This window comes from Apus apus, chromosome 1 (genome assembly GCF_020740795.1).
Source record: "Apus apus isolate bApuApu2 chromosome 1, bApuApu2.pri.cur, whole genome shotgun sequence".
In the NCBI taxonomy this organism is placed as follows: Eukaryota; Metazoa; Chordata; class Aves; order Apodiformes; family Apodidae; genus Apus; species Apus apus.
The window spans coordinates 41,378,870-41,400,289 of NC_067282.1; the positions used below are offsets into that span (position 1 = coordinate 41,378,870).

At 42.2% G+C, this 21,420-nt stretch overlaps 1 protein-coding gene across 4 annotated transcripts in view; it reads right to left on the reverse strand.

Annotated features, from left to right (window-relative positions):
- DACH1 (dachshund family transcription factor 1) overlaps nucleotides 1-20,667 on the reverse strand; it is a 357,701-nt gene extending 337,034 nt beyond the window's left edge. For 3 of the 4 annotated variants that reach the window (XM_051633610.1, XM_051633602.1, XM_051633593.1), the window contains exon 1: nucleotides 19,562-20,344. In XM_051633610.1, the coding sequence (XP_051489570.1) occupies nucleotides 19,562-20,274 (713 nt within the window). In that variant the 5' untranslated portion in view covers nucleotides 20,275-20,344. Of the gene's footprint in view, nucleotides 1-19,561 lie in introns of all 4 variants that reach the window. The other variant, XM_051633619.1, reaches the window with a different exon arrangement.
- Between the last annotated feature and the right edge of the window lie 753 nt (nucleotides 20,668-21,420).

Sequence of the window (21,420 nt, forward strand, 5' to 3'; positions counted from 1 at the left end):
TGCATTCCAAGAGGATTAGCACAGTGGAACCCACTTTACAGTGAAGTCAGACCATTCTAAACAGTGAAGTTTTGCGAAAACCATGCCTACCCAGGGATGTTTTGTGCTTCCCACTGGTTCTCTGCAGATGAGGATCTTGTAGCTTCAGATGTATTTCCATCACGGCTGCAAAAAGCTGCTGAAGAAATCAACTGGTGTTTAAAACAGGTCTTCTGTTCTAAATAATAGTAATAACAGAGTGAGAGTATTCCAAAAGAAGTACAAACTAGCATCAGTCTAGTAGCATAGCTTGCGAAAAGCGCCCAGGCTATCATAGCCTGGCTTTTCTAACAGACAGCAGAATATTTCCATCATCATTAACATTTGGCAGGACTATTGTGAACTAGATGTTCACAATAAAAGAGCAGTCTGTAATTTTATACCATATCAGAACCCAGAGGTCTAAGTGATACTGTCAGATCCTGCAGAGCTATAGGACATGCTTTCTATAACAATGTATATGCCATCACCAAGGGCAAAAAAGTCCCAAAGAAGGCAAGAGGTATGAGTAATGAAAATTCACTCAAAAAAGCCTAAAAATGTAGGGCTTTCGCTCCACCTAACTCCACCAGCAAAGACTTAGGCTCGACCTAAGTTCCAGGTTTCTTCCACTGCCCAGTACCTCCCACAGAGCAGAGGATGGATGCTCTGTAACAAGTGGGTTTCCTTTCCCTGAACAAGCCAAGATCCAGGGGGCATGGAAGACGGTACATCCGCATCTCAGGTCTCCTGCTACCAGAACATGGCTAGAAGCATCCAAAGGCCAAAATCACCCTCTACTTCAGAGACTGACCACATTCATTTTGCAATATGCAGCTGGCCAGCTTGCCAAGGTTTAGTAAAGCAGAGAGAGAGATGTGGCTTTCACTGCATTCATGTATCTTTCTTTCAAATATTTTACTTCTCCATTCATTAACACTGACCTCCTGTTTCTTCCTTTTAAATACAGTGTTAAAACAGCTGTCTAATTCACAGTTCACTTCTCAGGCTAGGCTCAGGACACCGCAGTTAGGATGCAGGATGATTTCATGGCACACAGAATGATGACACATAAAATTGAAGGCACCACTTCCTGCTTCCATCATTCATTTCTGTCCCTGCTCACTTTTAACAGCAAAACTGCTGATGAAAACACATGGTGAACCGTTTTGCGAAAAAAGACGAGGGCTAATAAAAACAATACAGAAAAAGGGGGGGTGAGGGGGGGGGGTGGGGATACGCAGCATTTTTAACCTAGACCTGATCCTGTGCAGAAAATGGTCATGCAGAGCTGTACACGCATATCTGTACAGGATTGTGATGACGGTGCCTGGAGGAAACAGAAGAGAGGCAAAATTATCTAAACCAGCCCGCAAAATTATCTAAACCAGCCCTACTATCAAAAAAGGCTGTAAATCACAGCCTTACTTGTACAGAAAGAGCATAAACAACAGAGCTGTTTTCACTGATTAAGGGACCATTTATCTGATTACTTTACCTATCATATTTATGTGATACATTTATTAACACATCACCTAATAAAATATGGGTTTACTTCAAACTTGCTTTTCATTAACTTTCAAGCTGCTGTTATTTCCTCTCTGTGCAGGTATGAAGGCTCCAGATATTGATCCCTGCAGAAGAACAACCCCTTTCAGCATCTCTAACCAAATGTTATTTATTTTAAAGGATTAAAAAAATCAGTAAACTTGTTTAAAACTGTTTATGTAAAAACATACATTTCTTTTTTACTCTTCTCTGGAATTTGTAAAGCACACCTGAAGTTTCCTTGCTTCACTGCCATGCGGCCATTGCTAACGAAGAGAGCCTAAATTGAGCAAAGCTGGCAGCTGTAAATGTCAAGATTATGCCCTCCTTATTACTGAGACTCCTTTCCACAAAGCCCTCAGATCCTCTGATCATCATATATGGCAAGTGAGCACTTAGGAATGATGTCAAAGAAACTACTTCAACATCCAGGCGACTTTTAAAACCAGGCAACTCTCAAAGTGAAGATAACTCCAAACAGCCAAGCAGATTAAAAATGGTGACTGAAGACAGAATTTTCTCCCAGGCAAATTACCAATATTTTTTTGAAAGGTAAACTCGAGCTTTTAATTAGCATGAACACTCCTCCCTACGAGCATTGCCATTGCCTGTATCGCCTTAAAAAGGAATAAAAATGGCATCACACAAGTGCACTGTGGAGCTTAGATTTCCGACAAGCACAACAGAGAAATTATAAACCATTGCCTACAAGCAGAGCCATGGAAGTTGAATGTTGGTGTAACCAAAGGTGAAGACATTTTTTAAAAGCAAACAAATAATGCCATGGAAAAGAGAATATAAATTGAAGCAGAGGTAAAAAAAACATATTTAAGCTTGGCAATTTATCCACTTTTGTTACTGGTAGTTTTCATTAGTTACTCAATCCTCTAGTTCAGTAAACTAAAATATCTAAAAAAAAGCTGTATCAAGGATGATTTAATATCTTCTGATTTAACTTCCCTTCCTCCCACAGTTCAAAGTGAAGTGAGAGTTATCCTCAGCCTGGCCTGTTATGGCAGGCAATGGTCCAAATCAAGAAAACTGGGTCAAGCATCTTTTAAAGCCAGTATTATATGCTTTAGCAAGCATAATTATCTGCTTGTTTCTAATACAATACTGTTTCACACTTAAGATTTTGAATAATAATTTCTTCAAAGAGTGGAAAATTAAATATGTTAATAATGAAAATAATTTTGATCCACTTCTCTAAAATGATGCCTATAACATTTTTATCTTCTTTTTTTTTTTTTTTCCCCAATTTATATGTCCACTGCATCATTTTATAGTTATTAGAAGCTACTCCAGGGCATGTGTTGTGCTGGTGTACAGCGACTTCTCTGGTGGCGGAAATCATTCAGCCTGTGGACTTGTGAATCGCAAAGCACCCACGGCTCAGCAAATCTTCCTACAACACGTCATGTTGTATCTTACTGCTTCAATGCAACCCTTGCACTCCTACCCTATCACCAGTAGCAAACCACTTAAGCGCAGATGGGCCGAGCACCGCTGACATCACACACCCTGGAATGCATCCCTGCTCCCATCCCCAGCTATTAAAAGCACAGGGCATTTCTCTCTGAGCTTGGGATGAGCGTTTACATTTCATACTGAAGTGTTCGCAGGGGTGTCTAAATTTTGTTCCAGGGAGGCTGTGTGGATTTAGCAATTCCCGGCACTGTTTTGTAGGTGTTTAAAATCACCTCGAGTTTTCAGAGTGACTCATTTGCATGGTGAGAGTGCCAACGAGTTCCTACATCAAGCATTCCTGGGAGGTGCCTGCCCAATAGCAGTGGGTACAACCAGTGCTCTAATCACTGTTGAAATCATTGATAGTGCTGTCTATCCACACTATGACAGACAAAAGCTGAAATGTATTAAACATAGCAATCCATCATCCTGCAGATGGGAAGCAGGAGCCAACAGAGTTCAGAGGGAGCGACTCCTGCTGCTAACAATGGCTGAAGTACTGACAGTTCACCACTCCTCCTTGCTCCTCACCGGGCTCTTCTCCCAGCTTCCCAAGAGCGATAAATGAACAAACAGCCCACTGAAGAAGAAGGATTTAAACACTGTAGACTTGCTGATAGCTATTATTCCAACTCAGAATGCCTATAAGCAAGCTTAATGAGACACTGGTTCTCTTCTTCAAAAAATAATAATTAACAAAAATAAGGAACTGTGAACTCAAATAAATAAGAACTAAAAAAACTCCCACCGAACTTAAAACTGTTAGGTGTGTAAACCTCATCTGAATATATATGAGAAGCTTACAACCTAAATATCAAACACTGGCAGCTGGAGACAAGCTACAAACAAGAGTGCTCCAAATTAAGAAGTAATTTTTGTGGAATGCATCATCATTTTAACATGAAGGCTACAAAGCTTTAAAGGGGAGAGGAATGACTAGTGGACTTTTAAAGAAAAATAAGTCCGGAGCAAAGTAATGCTATTTATAAAAGTTGATTTTTCTTTCCTGATTTGTTTCTTGTAGGACACATGAGTCACACTATATAGCCAAAGGAAAAACCGCAACTGCTAACACCACATTAGTAAAGTATAAAAGGGAAAGACACTTTTCTTAGCATTTCAGCCTTGTCATTTCCAATTTTCTGCTCTTTGGACATGCTTGTATTCAAATTCTGGAACATCTATTCAGCATATCAATCCTAATTAGACAATCTGGGTCTGGAAAGGATGAGAGCTGGGTCATTTGCATAATTTAATCATAAATACTCAGTGATACATATTTCCAAATGCATTTGTACAATTATCTTTTCATCCTTGGGGCAATGGTATTAATATGATTAGGCAATATTTCTGGAAAAAACAGACAAGTATGCACTCTTTTTAACTGCAGCTTAGGGCGATATGAAAAATTAATTAATTTCTGAAGAAAATCAATTTCTGTACGTGACCACATTAGACATTGCTAAACCAAGACACAGAGTCCTTTCTCAATGAGAACATTTTATCATTCTTTTCCAAGTTCTGATTGTTATATGAATGCTTCAATAATAAAACTGTTAGATTATTTAAATTACCTTAATACATAGGCATGGGAAAGTGACTATTTCTTTCTCTTGTTACCCTGACAGACATTGTGTTTTAAAAAAAAATTTATTGTTTGACCAGTCAATAGGAAACCTTAGCATTTGGTCTGAACTCATCTTATGTGATCTTTTATTAATGCACATTATGCCGATTGAACTCAAGGACAGCAGGAAATAATTCAGCTCTGAAAAGTACAGATGAAAAAAAATAGAACCACGCTAACCTAAAGTATTTTAGAATTAATATAAGGCTGCTTCCTTGTTTGTTTTGCTACAAAGAATTAGCTAAGTTGTTCCTTCAACAGAAGCATACTCATTACAAAAATGTTGTGACATATGTGGGATACAGCCAAGCACCCAGGTGGCTAATCTCATTTTTAGAAGAAAGATACTGCTTTGTATGTTAATTGGTGAAAAAAAAAAAATTACGTTTATGTTTTTATATGTACTGTCTTTATTTCTTCTCAATCAACAGAAAAAGTAGAAATTATTGCATGCAAATGTTCAATATTCATTTAATTTGCATGAAGGTGCTTGAACAATTTTTTTATTCTAACAAGCTCATTTTTCATGCGTTTTGTCTTTCATCCTAATCTAGCATCTGTCATTCCTTTTTGAAGTTATTATCGGCCCAATTCCCTCTTGGACATGGTTGCTGGGTGACCGGTATCTTAGCACCCACTTTGACAGGAACAGATGTGAATCTGATCAAGAGATTTCCCATGAGTACCTGAAATCACAAACAACTTTCGGGAAAAACAAACAGCCATGCTGTCATCATCCCTCTCTCGCCTTCCTTCCCATCCCTTCCCCCATTCCTCCCCCCCCAAATAAAAGAGTATGAAGAAGTTGAGGCAGAGTTATCCAGCATCATTAAAATGCATTATTATTATTGGGCAGGTGAGCTCCCTGAAAATCTTTTGAGCAATTTCTGCCTTCAAACAGCAATTCTCAGCTTTAGGTTTTAATAACCACCCTTTGAATACTTCCAAAGACGACTCTTTGCTTCTAAGGTCACCATCTTCTAAACATTCCCGCGTTGAACTTGGTTTTCATCACATGAATGCTCTCATTTAAATCAATGGGATTACTCGTGTAAGCAAATTTCACATGCATACAAGCACCCACCAGTTGTTTTATAAACACCTAACTAGCATTTTGATTACAAATAATGTCCTTTGATCATTCCCACACTTGGTTGCCAGTATCTATGAAACTCCCGCTTATGAAAATTTTGCTAGCTATGCCATGTGGGTACCAATACTGACAATATTTAAGGACTTGCATAATTTTCTTGTTATAAATTGTCCAACTGAGATGCTATAGGCAACTGGGCTCCTTAAACAAAGCAAAGTTTCCTCCCTGTTTTCAGGATTAAGACTTTTACATGCAACCCACTACCACATTGATTTTATTTGTTGCTGCACATATGATACGGAAAAATAAGGCACCTGGGAATTACAGCTGACTGCCTCTGAAGTAAACTTAGAACCAGAAAAAGCATAGGTGAGAATTTCCAAATATGAGTGAATTTCTCAAAAAGCAAAACAAACTATTTCACTCCAGTCTTTCTCTGTGCTGACACATAACCCATGCCTGGGATTTGCAAGTTAGTGTTTAATGGAGAAGTAATCAGCAAAACTCAGTCTTATGTTCTAACAGTAACTTCTTTTATCTACATATGGGAACTAACCCTGGAAAAGAGATTATTAAAGGAGATCAAGGTAATCCATTTTTTCAGGTATATAATAAAGACACAAATACCTTCTTCCCATCCAGCATCTCTGCCACAAGAATCTCACTCCCACATCAAACTCCAAAGCAAAGTTTATTTCTTCTTGCTTTCCCAGGCACTACTCTAAACACAGAATTACTTAGAAAAGAGAAAGGAAACATTTGTGCTCCAAAAACTGAAAATTTGATCATACATATGTAAACTTATAAGGTTGCATGTAACAGTGACACTGGGTAAATTTGCTTTAACACGCTGTCAACCAGCCTTTCACTTTTGTCTCTTCACTGCTACTCTTCAGCATGTTCCCAACCCCATAGCCTCAGGGCTCTTGTCCATACTGCTACTGCTAGGATTAACGACTGCTGCTTCCAACCAAGAATCCTCTGTATTTGAACTTTTCACGACACCTCATAAAATGGGGCTTCGATGAAGAATTGAATAGTCATTTTCTTCAAAAATCAAGAGAGTTGTGTGAGGGGAATAAAATAAACAGGAGGAGGGGAAAGGGACAGTTCGCATTTCAGAACCCAAGGATCTGAATTTATTCCTTCATTCAGAGTTGTTTTTGGTTTATGATTAAAGAGATAACAAATTATATTTTTCCTCTCTAGTTTAGAGGCAAAGAAAATTTAAGACAAACTTTTTAATCGCAATAAAGCATTCATTGCCGCTACAGCTGATCTTGAAGATTTCCTGTATTTACCACTGCAATAAAAAAGCAACCAAATTGTTTTACTGGTAAGTCAAAAAAACATTAGAATTGTTGGATCTAAACTAATTCAGGATACAGTAAAATTAATGCATCTTCTACCCACCTTAGGAACAACAGAACTACAAATAAAAAGCCAAGCAGATAAGTGCTTAAGAAAAACATGTAAGTGCCTGAATGCAACTGGACCTCTACCTTCCATTAAAAACAATTTGAGAACAAAACCATCTACCCACTCAGGATATCAGCATCACACAGTAGTCAAACCTGTTGATGACATCAACAAAAAACTGAATCACTAAAAGCATAAGGCTGACTTAGAGAAAGACAAAAAAAGAGCTTAGCGATCAATATGACCACTTCTTTGAGGCGAATGAGGAAGGGACATTACGTACACATTTATAATAAATACATAATGGTGGTAACTAATCACCATTCAGAAGACTTGCCCTTCACTCTGCCAGTCAAAGTAAGTGCAGGCCGTGAACAACAGCCCTAAGATAACATCTCACAAAACAGTTTGATTCTCCAGACTAGCAAAGTCTGGCTTAATACAAACTGTACAGAAAAATTCATCTGTGTGAAAAGCAAGCAAGTGGAGTACATAAATACTTTCTTAGTTGATGTGATACACTATTATTCCCATCTCTCCCCTTCCAGTCCTTTTTGCCCAAGCCAAAAAAGGGACTACAAACTCAGGACGAGGTGACAGTGGGAGCAGTTAATACCACACAAAAGCCTCCTCTGCCATATCCACATTGAGGAGGAGAAAGTCTAGAGCCAGAAATCATCAGATGAGCTGTTTAGCTCATTCTAAAGTGTTAAGATGGTGTATAAAGGGAAAAGCAATCTATACTAGATGAGTAGTATCCAAATCTGTCACTCATTCACTAGAAACAGGCAGGCTTATGCAGGCACTTAACGTCAATTTCAGCACTGAAAATGTCATTCAAGGATGGGAAAAATTTCCTGAGAATAGGAAGTGGTTTCCATGAGAAAGCGGAAGCGGAGCCTGGAAGGTTTGCAGAGCCTCTGTGGGATAGTAATTGCTGAGGCAAACTTAAGTTGAACAGAACACTCAGTTTGTTAAATAAATCAAAATGCAAGCTAATTCAAATTTTTATGTAATTCTACAGACACATAGTTTGAGGTATTCAAGTGTTCTAAGGAACCCTTCCCTGTCCTTAGGGCCCACTATTTCAACTCAGCTGGTATACTCCACCCTGGCAGTACACTGGCAGAAGCACTTGGCCACCTTATGTGCTAAAACACCTCACTCTGGTGAGATGCTAAGCACTCACTGTTGAGTATTTAGGCTTCTAGCTCAAACCAAAGTACTGAAAGAGGAAAACCTTAACAGAACCTATTCACTACCTAAACTGTTTCCAAGAGGAAGTCTGAACCCAGAACTTCCATGTCCCAAATGTTTTGTCTAATTGAGGAAGGACAAATGTCATCTTGGAGGAAGAAAGAAAGGAGTAGTTGTGTCTACTTGTAAACTGTTTCACTGAGTAATCCTTTTTGAACCTTGAGCCACCATGTCCCTGGTGAGCAGCCTAATGACCCATCTGCAGGCTCCTCTCTTCCCTATAGCCCATACAACATACATTGTCTACAGCTACTCCCTGCTCTGCTATTATGTACACATTTCACCTGCAGGAAAGCCAAGCCTAGGTTATTAAACCCAGATGAGAGTTCACCATTTGAGGATCTAGCCCATACCAAACAAATACAATAATTTAAACTTTTTGCAGCTTAATTATATTGAGAAACCATTAGGCATTTTAAAGAATTAGAACACTGAACTGTTAAATATTAGGCACATGACCCATACCTAATGTAAAGTAAGTTTCTAAAAATGTCCTCAGAAAAATTTAGTATAAAAACAGGTGTAGGAGACAATTCAAATGTGACCCATAAGGCCCCAGTATTTAGAAATGAATTTGGATCAGTTCATTCCTTTCCCCTGGGGTAACTTGTATAAATGTAATTCTATGGTTTCATAAAACCAGGTCAAGTTTCTGTCCCTTGAGGTCCTTTGGCAATTTGAAGCATGGCAGCACTTTTTCCTGGCTACAAGTTCAGACCTGCATGCGTTCTGGATTTGTGAAAGGAAATGATTAGCCAAACTGAAAAGATAGACCCATCCTGATTACAGCACACCTTCCACGCAGAAAACCACTTACAGGGGTGAAACACCATTTCACAAAACAGTATTTAGAACTACGTGGCTCTTTGCATTCAAGCTGATGAAAACGCGTTCATTTTTCACCTTGAAAAAAATAAGTATTTTTCTTTCATCAGCTGGCACACCAAATAAAAGAGCAGACAACCTTATCACATAACGATGCCAGCAGTTTTATCTGACAATAACCTTCTCCTTTAATGTCAAAATGTTTTACTCAGGTAGTCATACTTTGGAATATTTGTGAATACATGTATGCTTCATGATGCATTTCTTAACTATTACTTTATTACCTCTCATTGTATCATTGTATTATTTTAATTTCAGTAACAGAACCTGTACAATAAGATGCAATGAGACAGAAATCATAGAAGAGGTAAGCAGAAAAGATGAAACCTGTACTTGGCAGACCTACACCAGCAAAAGCTGACCAGCAGAAAACTAAATGCCATGGAGGCTCCACTCCTCCAGGAACACCCTGAAAGTACTGTTTAACATCATGCCTGTCACACATGCTGTGTACCAGGGCTTGAACTTCACTGCAATGAGGCCAGAGCGCTAGTGGGTCAAGTCTGACCACTCAACTGAGTAACACAAATCCAACCATATGGGCAACATGCTCCTTCTGGGTCTACTAAATCCTCCCGAGTCTATGTAAAGGGTATATTGGCCAGCTCCACGCAAACATCTAATCTGTTCCTGTAAGTCCATCTGCAGGCCAATGGCCACGAGGCACCAAGGACTGCCCCATCTCAGCCCTCAGGCAACCTCATCTATGCCAGGACCTCTCCAAGGGACGGACTCCCGTAGGGGAGCCTTTAACAACAAAGAGTGGAAGAAGCATAGCAGACAAAAAAAAACCAAACAGGATCTTTAATTTTCTTAGTTTGTAAATCTGAGCTCTACACTCTATGAAGGTGGACTGCTTATTCTGAAGATAACTCCACCCTCTCCTCCACTCTACTGGGATGATGCCAGAGAAGCTCTGAACAGTAAAATCTGTTGAAAGTTTATTAATTCTTGGCCACATCCCACCTGTCGTACCTTGAGGTGGCCTCAAGCCAATCCAACAGCTGTGCCTATACCCAAACATCCAGACTAAAAACCTCATTGATGCCCTCCACAGGAAAAGTTATGACTCCTTCCTTACACATTTTGCGTATGTGCTCCTGCAACTGCTATATGCTGTTAAATTAGTACTTCTAATACATTTTCTTCATAGCTTCTCAAAAAAGTAATTTATATAAATATTTCAGGAGAAATTCATATTTAAGGGAATCAGTAGAATCATAAGACATCTACAATATCCACTAATGTAAGACAAAATAATTTATTTGCATTTCATGCTTAATTTTAATTCAGCTTGTTAAACGCTATGAATATAATCTCTAAAAAAACCCACACAAAAACAACAAACAAACAAACAAACAAACACCAAGAAACAACACCAGCACACAAAAAAGAACAAGTGACCTGCTTTGAGTTAGAACAATATACAATAAAATTTGCAAGAGAATCATGGCATTGTATCAGTCCTTATTATACACTTACTACCACCTGAGGTATTCTCCTTCCCCCTCCTTTTTTTCTCTTTTAAGCGGAAATTTAAGGAAACAGAAAACAATTTGAAAATGGTTACATTTACTTCCCACCAAACTATCAGTAAGTATCAGAACTAAAATGTGAAAATTGACAGCCATGGCACACATCTTGGAAGTGTCCATTCCCTGCAAAAAGAGATAGGCTGCTTCTGTTCTACAAGAATGAATTAAAAAAAATCCCAGCAGAGTGGTATGAAGCCAGCAGTTTTACCAAATTCTGATACACAGTCCTGCCGAGACATTGCCCTGACTTCCTAACATTAATTAATACAAAATATGACAATACTCACAAGAACATAAAAAGGCATCATTAATCTATTTTATGCAACAAGTGTTAATTTACAGGACACAAAACCTAAAGCATTTTTCAACGCTTTCAGACTGTCCCTAAAAATGCAAGAAAACATAGAGCAGGACAGCTTTCTGCCAAAGATGTCAACTGATTCCTTTATAGCACTTCCAAATATATTTCGCATATGCTTCATTTAAAAGATGTATGATGGCTACTGAAAGCAACAGGACTATCCACATTTTTAAAGTTAAGCATACAGTTTAAAACCACAGCATTATTATTTTAATGCAAAGAAGCTAAGTCCTACAGGTGACCTTCTTCAACAAAGGTTTTTACAGCAAACCAGGAGACTGGAAACAAACTGAATACTTTGCAAGTGTAGGTAACACTGGAATATATTAAAACATAATATAAAACCAATTAAAACATTTAGTTTATATTCCTACTACATTTGGGAAAGTATAATTCAAAAAGAATAGCTGTAATAATATTTTTGAAGAATGCTCAAACTATTAATAAGCCCTGACTATATTTATCACCAATATATTGTAATGTATTTTTGTACATCTTTTAAAAATACAGTACCTATAACCTGAAAGCTGTATTTTTCTGTCCCGTACATAAAATCATGATCTAGCTGTTTATTCAATAAATTAATTAATTAATAAGTATGAGAATAATATGAAATCAAGGTTACAAAGGAAGTAATTAAATAGTAGTAAGTATATATTTATACGTCACCTTTTCCCTTTATAGTTTACTTTATACACCTACTGTATTTTTGATCCCTTAAAATTCTTTAATGTAAGGTAATAAAGCAAAGCCATTCCCAAATCTAAGATTTAAAAATAATTTCTATCATAGAGACATTTGTAAACACAAACATATTCTGAGACACATGTCCTGAACAACAGCTTTTGGTCCAAATGTAAAGTATCTATTACCTGTTGTCAGTATGGTATCATTAACAAGTACTCTAACATGAACGTTATTCAGAGTTATGAACTTCAAACATGACACTGTAATGTTACAAATATATTTTAGCTGTCAATTATGCTAAAGTGTTTGCAGCAGCCCAGTTACTCCCCTTCACCCGAGTCCCATCCATTTTCAATTTGTATCTCTAACTTTTTTTTAGCCAGGTAGTATGTATGCACACTTATGTATGGCCCTTTCAGTCAGTCATACAATCTAAGGAGCAATTAAACAATGAAAATAAATGTTTAATACTAAAGATGCATTTTTTCAATATTTTTAATATTGCATAAAATTATAACATGACTAAGAAAACTAGCCTGAAAGCTTAGCTTGAACTCAGGCTTGCTTTGGATCAAAAGGCAGAATTAGGCAGAATTTAGCCACATGACTAATTTAGAGAATAATTCTACAAATTCTAAGGATTAATAACATTTCATGACCAAATCATCCTTTCATTTTAATGGAAAAAGAACATCCAGTTAGTTTGGCAAGGTGCACCAGGAAATTTTAATTGCATCTGTTCCACTATTTCTGGACTATGGCTAATTGCAGCCTTCCAATGAACATAAAATCCCACTGTTTGGTATTTATAACAAAAAAAAAACAAGTGTTCTTTTTTCATACTGAAATAACTTCCTTCTTCATAAGGAAGATGGCAAAGTATATGGGATGCAAAGAAAATATCTAAACTAGATCTAGAGCCAAGAAGGTAACTTTAAACAGAACAGCGACCACAAAGTTATGTGGATGTCACTCACACCAGTATCCTCAGAGGACTATACTCAATATATCAGACCATTTTATTACATCAAAATCATAACATTAAGACTGTTAAAAAACTAGTCTAGACTCTTTTAGAAAGTTTCCATTTATTCCTAATGAACTCTTTGGAAAAACACAATTTACAAGATCTTTCCATACAACTCTGCAAATTGCATGGTGTATATTCATACACTTGCCACAGGAGGATGTTGACTGTAAATGCAATTATCACAAAACACTGTTTAAAGCAACATGAACTGAATGACATTTTGTGATGCATTTCCTCAATCACTACTCATGCAATCAGTTTCATAAGTTTTGGTGAATGTATCTTTAACTGGCGCTTAGTATCCTTCAGTTCAATCTCCCACCTCTAAAAGAGACCAATGGAAAATCACAAGAGGGAATGCCAGTATCCAGTCTTTACAGACTTATCCTTCCAAGTTCATGGCTATCAGTGATTTAGAGTAAAGAATTCCCAATTAGGCTGTAACTCTATGGTCAAAAGCTGATCCTTCCTCATACAAAATTTAGTGACAGCACTTTTCTATTTCATGCTATCAAAAATACACTACTACCCTTTTTTTTTTTCTTCCATTAAAAAAAAAAAAAAAGTTTAAAATGGTTCACAGTTATTCACAGCTAATGCTAAAATTCCATATTTAATAGATTACACTTCAATGTTCTGCACTGCTTGTGAAATGAAACATCAGCACTTGTTAGGAGATACCCCCGGCTGAGCACCGTATCAGATAAATAAGCAGAACATAGTGGGTTAAGGATAGTCACTCCTTGAAGCAACCTGTGGTTTATCATTTCAAGTCATAGACATACCTTGATTCTAAATAGAAAGATTTTTTGGTTATGTTTCAGGATTTTTGAAAATAATTTAAATGAGAATGGAAAAGGATAAATTCTTCCTTAATGCACACTAAAGAAATTATCTAGATATGAATTAACTCTCTGGATCATAATAGCTTTTTGCAGATGACTCTTCAGCTCTATCATTTAAATACATATTTAGGCAACTAAAAATTTACTGTCAATTCACATTATGTCAGTCCACATTATGGCGCTGTTACTGTATGCACATTTAAAGATTATTGAAAAAATTACTGTTCGTGTGCAGTATATAATTTGCAAAAGGTTAATAACTATTTTAAAACAATGAATGAAATTAAAACATAATGCAAAGCAGATGCCCCAAATGTTATTTTTAAAACAGAACATATTTAAGTTATAAAAGAACAAAGATCATCTAAACCCATTCCTGTTGCTTAAAAGCAGACAGGCACTGTGGTTGTCTCAGACTTTCAGTTCACTGGCACATAGAATTTTGATAAAACTTGGTAGTTCCTGACTACTCCCTCTGCTATCCTGCAGCTAGAAATGAATTTTTACAGATTAACCTGCAAAGCTCTTCCATGAAGAGGCAACACTGGCAACGCTGAAAGAGATTTACCTGTACCAGACCAGCAGAGATTGCAGAAATAATTTAATGTATCTACAATATAGTTCAAAAGGAAAATATTAAAATTCAATCCAGTGTATGACAATTCTCTGCTTCATATGCAATTCACTTTAGGTGATGAATCACAGCAACAGGCAAAAACAGCTGGCTGGAATGATCTAGTAACAGGAGAAAACAGAAGAAATACTAAATGGCAGTCAAACAAAATTATCATTTCCAACAAACATTCGGAATACCCTTCAGATTACAAAAAGTGAGGCAGACAAGTGGTAAATAAAGATTACTTTAAGTGCATTTTGGTTTCCCGTGCTGAAGGATTGCTGGGAGGAGCACCCATGGGTGTGGGAACAGCCAGAGGCCCCCCAGGCACCTGCCCATAGGAAGCATGCTGTGGGGAGCCCACTACTAGCAAGCCCTCAGGATCCCAGCCCCATACAGCACCCCTGAGCTCCAAAACAAGAGAGGAGGCCTGAAATCAAACTGAGCATCTGAACACACAGCAGTGGTTTGTGGACAAAGCTATCTGCTGTGCTTTCACAGTCTGCTCTCCTAAGTAAAGTTCACACAAAACTGCCAACAAAACTGAGCATTTTTGTATCAACTACAGCTGCCAATAAAAGGTTTCTGGAAAAAAAAAACAAAAAGTCCACAAAACTTAGCCAGTACACATAGCTATAAGATAAAGCAGAAGTTAATCAAACTGAATACTTCAGGAAAATCATGTGAAGTGATCAGGGAAAAATGCCCGTCACTTGCAGTCCCTCATATCCCTGCCCAGAACAGCAGCGGCAGCGTCGCACAACGGACAACGAACGTTCACCGGGGAGAAGTATTCCCTTCCTCAAGTATTGGATACTGGGCTACTGCCAGGGACTAAGTATCAGATTAACGGGATAAATAGTCTGTTTGGTTGTAATAAGGATGGTCCAAAGATCTCAGCTTCTAATTTGTAGTATTTACCGATAAATAAATACCGTAAGATGAATATTAAAGTTCCGTTATTGCAGGTGGCTGGAATATTTTAGGGTTTTTTAAGTCTGAGGAAGCCACCTCCAAACCTTTTAATCCTTCTTTATAGTTACTATAATTTATCCTCTGGCCTTCCAGAAGTGGTCTTTGCTTGTAAAACCTACCATATTTCTGCAAATTATATTTTAGTAATCTGTGGCAAGAAAGAAGGTCATCAATATAAACCACAAATACTGTGTATTTGGCATTCCTGCCAGCTGCACTCGCTGACCTGTTCATTTGAAATATCTATGATCTGTACTAACCTATCTGGGTGAGATACTCCTTTAATTAATACAAACATTAAAAAAAAAACAACTATGCCACTGTGCAATATTCAGTCAATAGGCACATGCTAGGTCCACATAATTTGAGAAAAGCAGAAGCTATCAAAGAGAAACTGCGTAAGTGCCATGTAAGACAGGCTTTGAAAATTGTTTTGTATTCAGCATCTTTCCCCTTTATACTAAAAAATCAGTTAGGTTGTTTTCCAGCATTTGTAAATAGCTTCCAAACTGCAAATAATTCTCCGCTTTAAGTATGAATGTCAATGAACTCATTCAAAATCATCTTCAAATGCCAGAAAAGATTAACATATCCTGGCCACAGGAGGGAGGTCAGAAGAAGGCACACGCTTTTAGGCTTTACTGGGGTGGGCACGATCCAAAGCCAGCCTAAGCGTATGGGAAAACTCCACGAAGGGGCACAGCATGGTAAAATTCCACGACAAGTGCTCGAAACACAAGAGACCAGAAACAATCTGGGATCAATAGCTTCCAGGTCATTAATCCTAGGCAGGTGACATCCAGTGCACAGTTCACTACTCTCTTTCATGCACACATTAAAGAAATCTGACTCGACTGGCATCTAGTAGCTTTATATATTTTCCATGTTTTGCCTTTATCCTTCCCGTATTTGTTTGGCATATGGCTTTCTAACATCCCATTAATGTCAAACCGTTTAATCGGAATGTAAGCTAAAGGCACACTTTGCTATTTCCTGGATTTCTCTTTGGTGACCAGTGCTTTTTATGAGGAAAATAAAAGCAAAGGTCAGTACGACCAGAAAAGAAAAGTCATCTCCCATAACGGAAGCTTATTTTTTCCAGTGAACTGATATAGAAGCCTAATTTAGAAAAAGGTCCTTTAGTATCATGTTATTATTAGTAGTATCACAAATAAACACAGAAACCAATTCACTTTACAGACCTCCACATTAAGCATTCAATAGAAAATCCCTTGGTGTTTTATTGATTTTTGTTGTATTGATTTTTTTAAATAGCAATATCACAGTTAAAATGTATCATTTTGGTGAAACATGTCTAAAACTTTTCCATCTCCAAATAAGTTATTATAAATTACTTCCACAGCAACTGGCAACTAACGATTCAATCCATTTAAAGTACAACAAAGTAATGACTTTATTTGGATGCCTTTTTTGATTAAATAACATATTAACCTTGATGAAGCTTTCCAAAAAGGGATTAGCGTATTCAAGTGCATCAGCTGATTATAACTGGTTCAAAATTTTTTATTCTGATGAGTCTAACAATTTAGCCGCTAGGATGGAGCTGGCTCTTACAGCTTCCATCTCAAACAGCAAGTGTCCACCCAGGATACAGACAGACATCACCAGGCTAAAGCATGCAGTAACTCTGAGTCTGGAAAGGTCACTTCAGTCACTAAACCAAGTAGATCAAAATACCCTATGTAACTACTGTAACATCAAGAATAATTAAAAATAATTAATTTGTAAGGAAAGAGGAATCCGAATGAAACGTATTGGAATAGAAAACCAGAAAGTAAACACAGTTCTATCTTCTAATAATATCATGCAGTTTGACCAAAACTCACTGATCCACTTTATTATTCTATACTGTAATCATACATTTTGCATACTTATTGTATATCTTTTGCAGTAAGTTATTTGCTTAATGGATGTATAAATAAGTCTACTACAATTACGCTTTTAAGGGTCAAATCCTATCCACTTCTGAACCCACCACTGTAATTTCTACTACGCTGGATGGTAACACAGCAGACCTCAGAAACAGCTGAAACACGGCCGATTCTGTGCTGTTGACATAATCAACCCATGTTACAACCAGGCTGCCAGACCCTTTTATAAACCCTGCCAAGTTCAGGATTGGTGTCTCCGTACTCCACCCCCCACATACCTCCCAAAAAAGTTCCTCTTTTTTTTAATTTCACATGTTACAATTCACAAAGTGTAACTGTGGCAAAGTAAAACTTCCATCAGTTTATTTTAAGGACCAAATCCGAGCTGTTACAAGTTGCACAGCACACAACCCTCCCCCCCCCCCCCCCCCACCCAATCGTCTAGGACCAGCTATTAATATTCATGTTGATTCCACATGAAACATGAGAGTTACCCGAGCAGCTACAGTTATGTCAGCGCTTGGAAGTCCAAGCTGTTTTGTCCTGCTGCCCTGAATATTCAGGAACTTCAACAATCCATCTAGCAACAGCTACTGCAGGGTGAGAGCTCTGCTTCGCCCCGCTCTATGCTAATGAGCCCCAACTACCCAAGCTAACGCGGGCCGGGGCTGGAGGGAGTATCGCCCCCCCCCCCCCCCCCCCGCCCCGCGCCATCAGGGAAGGAGCAGGGCTGAATTCCCCACGTGTTGGCTGTTGCTGCACCTTGGAATCTGACAATAGGAAAGTGAAACGAGCCCGGTTAGTTTATTCGGTATATTGAAAGTAGCATCGGGACTTTGTGAGCTCCTCGGCGGCGAGCTTTCTCTCCTGGGGAACTTCCCCCCCACCTCCAGGGCGGCAGAAGCAGAGCCCCCCACCCCGCCTCCGCCCTAGGCAGGGAGAGCCCTCGGGAACTGGAGGCGCTTCCGATCGCTCTGATCTTGGGGTCATGGCAGTTAGGCGATCCCTTCTCTTTATCAAGCAGATTCAGCCCTGTAACCTACAGATAGAGAGATAACAGCCCCACGCTTTCGCCCTCAGTCGCAAGGCAGGCAGCTATTGCAGCAGGAATTTCCTCTTTTGCCGGATCCTTCCCCCCCGCAACACCCCTCCCTGGCTGTGCCAACTTTGGGGCTTCACCTCTCTTCCGCGGCACCCTCACCCCGACCCACGGGGGCGGGGAGGGCGGCGGTACCCATGCACCCCCCGCAGCCGGAGCGCTGCCCTCCCGCCGCCGGCGCCATCCCCGCCACCGCGCCCGCGTTACACTGCGCGGTAACATGATGCAGCCTCGGCAAATCCTTTCCGCGCTCCCGCTGCCCTTCGTCGCCTCCTCCCCAGTCTGGCGGGGGGCCGGGAGCTGCTCGCACCTGCTCCTCGGGGACCGACCCACCTCCCCCCTACTCCGGGGGGAGCAGTCGAGCCCGGCCGCCCGGCATCTCTCCCCTACACCCCAAAGCAAAGCAGCCGCCACCACCGCGTCCTCCTCCTCGTCTTCCCGCCCTCCAGCCCCCCTCTCCCCGATCGCCATGTGGCAACTGCCTCATAGACCTATACAAAAAGTGCACGTGCTCCTTAGGATTTAAGACAGCAGCTGATGGCGAAGTGGCCTTCATCCACCCAGGACAGGGCCCTGCGCCCAGGAGGCCGCTCCGCGCCCCATCCCATTTACGCGAAACCCGAGTGTCTGTGTACAACTCCCCCACCCCGGGACCGCTCCCCGCCCACTCCTGCGCACCCTTCGGGCAGCTTTTTCCCAGAGCTGCCCGTTTTAAAGATCCAACTAGGAATAAACTTGAGGCGGGGGGTCAGTCAGAAAGCACTTTTGGCCCTGCTGCCCCCTCGGTCGCCGGTCCTCCGCTCCCCGCGTAAGCAGCACGCTGCGCTGCCCGCGGCCGTCCCGGGCCCCCGGCACGGCTCGGCCGGGGGGAGAGAAGGGGACAATGACAGGGCGACACTTGCACGGCAGGCAGGGAAAGGGCAGAAACGTCCTTTCCCCTCCCTCTGTCCCTCCGTCCCACGGAGAAGCGGCGCGGCCGGCTGCGGTGGTGGCCGGCTGGGTGCCGGGACTGCGAAGGAGAGGGAGGGGGCGAGCGAATATAGTCGCAGGGCGCGGGGGCCCCCCTCCACCCCCCCACTCCGGGCCGGCGCGGTGGCAGCGGGAAGCGGCGCAGCGCCCGCCCGGGCCGCACCGCGTGGGGGTGGGACGGAGGCGGCGGCGGCGACGGGGGGGGGCGCGGGATGTGCGTGTGCCTTGCGGCGGTTACCTGGCGTTGGTGCAGTCGTTGTAGAGGGTCTCGAAATCCTTCCTGGAGATGAGTTTGCAGCGGTTGACCCCGGGCTGGATGGCTCCCAGCCCCCTCAGGATGCGGACCTGCTCCACGTTGCAGACCACGGGCGTGATCTCCAGCCGCTTCAGCTTGGTGTAGACCGTGTGCAAGCCCCCCACCAAGTGCTTCAGGAAAAGGTCGAAAGCTTGGGGCAGGCAGATGAGCTCGCAGCCCTCCACGGTGAAGGAGGCCACTTTGGCCCCCCTCAGATCCACCATCTTGCACTCGTTATTCTGGGGGGTGTTCTCCACCGGGGACGGGGTCGAGTACACAGGCTTGCCGGGCAGGCTGCTGGCCGCGCTGGCCGCGCTGGCATTGGGAGTAGAGGTGCCGCCGCTGCTGCTGCCGCCGCCGCCGGCGGTGCCCAGGCTGGGGCTGCCGCCGCCGCTGCCGCCGCTGCTGCCGTTACCGCCGCCGCCGCTGGTGGTGGAGGTGACTGTGGCCGCCGCTGCCGCCGCTGCTGCGATGGGCTCCGGCCGGAATAGGTTTGTCCCCGAAGCGGCCGGCGGGGGAGCGATGGATGGAGTCGGAGAGGAGGAGGTGGCCGACGAGGAGGTGGTGGTGGTGGTGGTGCAGGCGGCAGAAGTTGAGACCGGAGGCTGAGGGGGGACGAGCTGGGTCGGAGGGATCAAAGCAGCCGGTACGGCCATGGTCACATATACGGCGGAGGGGGCAGGGGGAGGGGGGAAAGTTCCCACACACACACGCAGGGGAAAGGGGAAAAATAAAAAAAAAAAAAAAAAAAATGTTAAAAAAAAAAGGGAGGACAGGAGAGAAGGGAGGAGGGGGGAGAAGAAGGGGGGGATAACCCCGGATCAGGTGCTGCAGCGAGCGAGAGAGCAGGGGGCAGAGTGAGAGAGAGAAACGCACAAAGTGTCCCGCAAGTGGGGACGGAGGAGGAGGAGGAGGAGGAGAAGTCCGCTCCGGGCGGCGGGGCTGGGGCCGAGGGGAGGGGGAGGGCAGTTTCTTTTTGTGGTCCTTGCTCTAGCACCACGTTAAAGACGAAGGTGAAAAGGAGGAGGTTTGAAGGACTTCGGTTCTCTCTGGCAAGTACATTGATCAAAGATTGAGAGGGGAATGACAGAGAGAAAATGAGCTGGGAAGTGCTGGCTGCTGCCGCCGCCGCCGCTCGCTCGCTCGCTGGACGAGTTGTTGTTGTCACACGGTGCGGAGGGGAGGAGCTCCGGCAACTTGAAATACCCTTTGAAGCAGCAAAAGGCTCACTCACTAGTATTAACCCAAATTATCCAACCAGGAACCCGGAGCAGGGAAACGGAGAGAGAGAGAGAAGTCCCTCTTCCTTCCCCCACCCCCCCCCCCCCCACCCCCCCCTCCTCCCATACCCACCCCTCCTCTTCAGGAACCGTTAGATTATATGTTTCATATTTCACCCCACCAGAGACGAGATTGTAATTTTCCCAACCCTTTTCAGCAGTCGCTTGTCAACACAGTTTGTGGAGAAACACGAGCGTCTCCAGTGCTGTTCCGCAGCTGGGCGGGAGCGGGGAAGCCGGGGCGCAGGGCGGGGGGCTGGCCGCACACCTTGCCGGGACTGGGGCGGACAAAAGCAGAAACCTCCGGACGGGACTGTTGCTCTTGTTCTCCTGGGACCACGCACGCTCCTCCCGGCGGGCAGCGCCAAGGCCCCTTTGTTGCGCGGGCGGCGGTGGCTGCGCGGGGCGCGCAAGAGCAGCCCCATGCGGCAACATCTGCAGGAGACCTTCCTGCCGGCGGCCGCGGATCAAAGGGAACGGGGCACTGCAGGTCACGCCGTCGAGAAACCGCATCGAGGGGCC